The sequence below is a fragment of the Brachyhypopomus gauderio genome, unplaced genomic scaffold (assembly GCF_052324685.1).
Source record: "Brachyhypopomus gauderio isolate BG-103 unplaced genomic scaffold, BGAUD_0.2 sc49, whole genome shotgun sequence".
Lineage (NCBI taxonomy): Eukaryota > Metazoa > Chordata > Actinopteri > Gymnotiformes > Hypopomidae > Brachyhypopomus > Brachyhypopomus gauderio.
Window position 1 is genome coordinate 2242912 of NW_027506874.1, and position 2500 is coordinate 2245411.

Here is a 2500-nt window from a genome sequence, read left to right on the forward strand (position 1 = left end):
GTGTGTGTGTGTGGATGATCATACCTCCAGGGTGTCTCCATGAAGCACTGAGAGTTCACTGCTGTTTCGAGCCACAAAATCATAACTGCATCGGTAATATCTCTCCTTTAGTGGAACACCACCGTCTCTATGGGGAGAAGACACTATATTAACACCTGGCCTTCCAGTTTTAGGCACTCTGGAGTAGAATAATTATCCTATTCAAAAGCACTGCTTTTGTTTACTATAAGTATACTATAATTAAAATACAAATAAAATGTAAAATAGATTTAAGATGATGATGAAACTTAGCTGGAGAGGTAACCCACTCATGGAATCAATAAGTATAACATAACATAGCGACCCTAACCCTAACACTAATATGTTAGTAGGCTAGCCACACCTCCTTCTCCTGTCAATAACACTCACATTTCATCTGTATACTGGACAGCAGCAGACTGTTCTACACTCTGAGAAAGAGAGAGAGAGAGAGAGAGAGAGAGAGAGAGGTAGAGATAGAGAGAGAGAGAGAGAGAGAGAGAAAGACGGAGATGGAAAGAGAGTTGTCAAAATATATACAGTTGTGATCAAATTTATTCAACCCCCACTGAAATAAAGTGTTTTGGCCAGTTTGACATTGATTTTGATCATTTCAGTCATCTTATTTACAATTATATCAAAGAGGCACTTATAAATTAGACAAACATAACATAATATTTATGATGGAATAACCACAAATGTCTTTACTGTGCTCACATCATTATCAGTTTTATTCAACCCCCTAGTGACATTATTTTTTAGTACTTAGTACAACATCCTTTTCCAGTTATGACAGCTTTCAAGCGTGAAGCATAGCTTGACACAAGTGTCTTGCAGCGACCTATGGGTATCTTAGCCCATTCTTCATGGGCAAAAGCCTCCAGTTCAGTGACATTCTTAGGCTTGCGCACTGCAACTGCCTTCTTTAGGTCCCACCAGAGGTTCTCAATTGGATTTAAGTCTGGTGATTGCGATGGCCACTCTAGAATGTTCCAGCCTTTCATGTTCAACCATGCTCTAGTGGACTTGGATGTGTGCTTAGGATCATTGTCCTGTTGGAAGATCCAACGTCTCCCAAGCCGCAGGTTTGTGACTGACTCCATCACATTTTCCTCCAAGATCTCCTGGTACTGAAGGGAATTCATGGTACCCTGCACACGTTGAAGCTTTCCTGTACCATTAGAAGCAAAACAGCCCCAAAGCATAATTGACCCCCCGCCATGCTTTACAGTAGGCAAGGTGTTCTTTTGTTCATAAGCCTGGTTCTTCCTTCTCCAAACATAGCGCTGGTCCATTGTCCCAAACAGTTCTAATTTAGTTTCCAAAACCTGTTCCAAAACCTTTGTGGCTTGTCCACATGAATTTTGGCATACTGCAGTCGACTTTTCTTGTTCTTTGGAGTCAGCAAGGGGGTGCGTCTGGGCATTCTGGCATGGAGGTCTTCGTTATGCAGTGCGCGCCTTATTGTCTGAGCTGAAACTTCAGTGCCCACATCTGACAGGTCTTTTTTCAGTTCCTTAGCAGTCACGCGGGGATTTTTCTCCACATTACGCTTCAGGTAGCGCACAGCAGTCGCGGTCAGGATCTTCTTTCTGCCACGACCAGGTAACGTTTCCACTGTGCCCTTTAACTTGAACTTGCGAATGATACTTCCGATAGTGTCTCTTGGAATATTTAACAACTTCGCAATCTTTTTATATCCTTTGCCATTCTTGTGAAGAGCAATAACCTCTTCTCTTGTCTTCTGGGACCATTCTCTTGCCTTCACCATGCTTGGAAACACACCAGTAGATGTCTAGAAGGAGCTGAGTATCACAGTCCTTTTAAATCTGCCTAATTGGTGCTTATCATGCTTGACTGCTGCTCGTTGACATCCACAGATGTTTTCAATACCTGATGGAAAACACTGGAATGAACCTCTGTTCTTAGGAGTGGTAGTCGTAAAGGGGTTGAATAATTGTGTCAATGAAGAAATCACAAAAAGGCCATTTAATACTTTATGACAAAAAAAATTGATGCTATCTTAGTTGCATTTAGTTCTTTAACAAGTCCTTGTAAGATTTCATTATGAACACAATTACAAATGTGCACTGAATTTCATAAAACCCTTCGCAGCATTGGGGGTTGAATAAATTTGATCACAACTGTATTAATCATTTACATAATGTGCAACAAACAATCAATATACAATTACAAATAAGGAACAACAAATTAACTAGAAAAAAGAACACCACATCACCCAAATGACCCCTTAATTTCTCACAGAGCACATCACTATAACCCAGAAGTTTCTAAACCTAAAAACCTACATTCTCAGTTTACAACTCCTCACCGAACACCTGAGCACAGTTACAGAACTTCACTGATCTCCTGAACAGTTACAGAACTTCACTGATCTCCTGAACAGTTACAGAACTTCACTGATCTCCTGAACAGTTACAGAACTTCACTGGTTTGGCACTCAACACTTCCTCCTTATCCA

At 40.8% G+C, this 2500-nt stretch overlaps 1 protein-coding gene across 3 annotated transcripts in view; it reads right to left on the reverse strand.

Annotated features, from left to right (window-relative positions):
- The window catches only part of eps8l1b (EPS8 signaling adaptor L1b), a 38583-nt gene that overhangs the window by 7725 nt on the left and 28358 nt on the right, over nt 1–2500 (reverse strand). For all 3 annotated transcript variants that reach the window (XM_076986821.1, XM_076986823.1, XM_076986822.1), the window contains 2 exons: nt 409–449; nt 25–127 (listed from right to left, as the gene is read on the reverse strand). In XM_076986821.1, coding sequence (XP_076842936.1) covers nt 25–127; nt 409–449 — 144 coding nt within the window. The remainder of the gene's footprint in view (nt 1–24; nt 128–408; nt 450–2500) is intronic.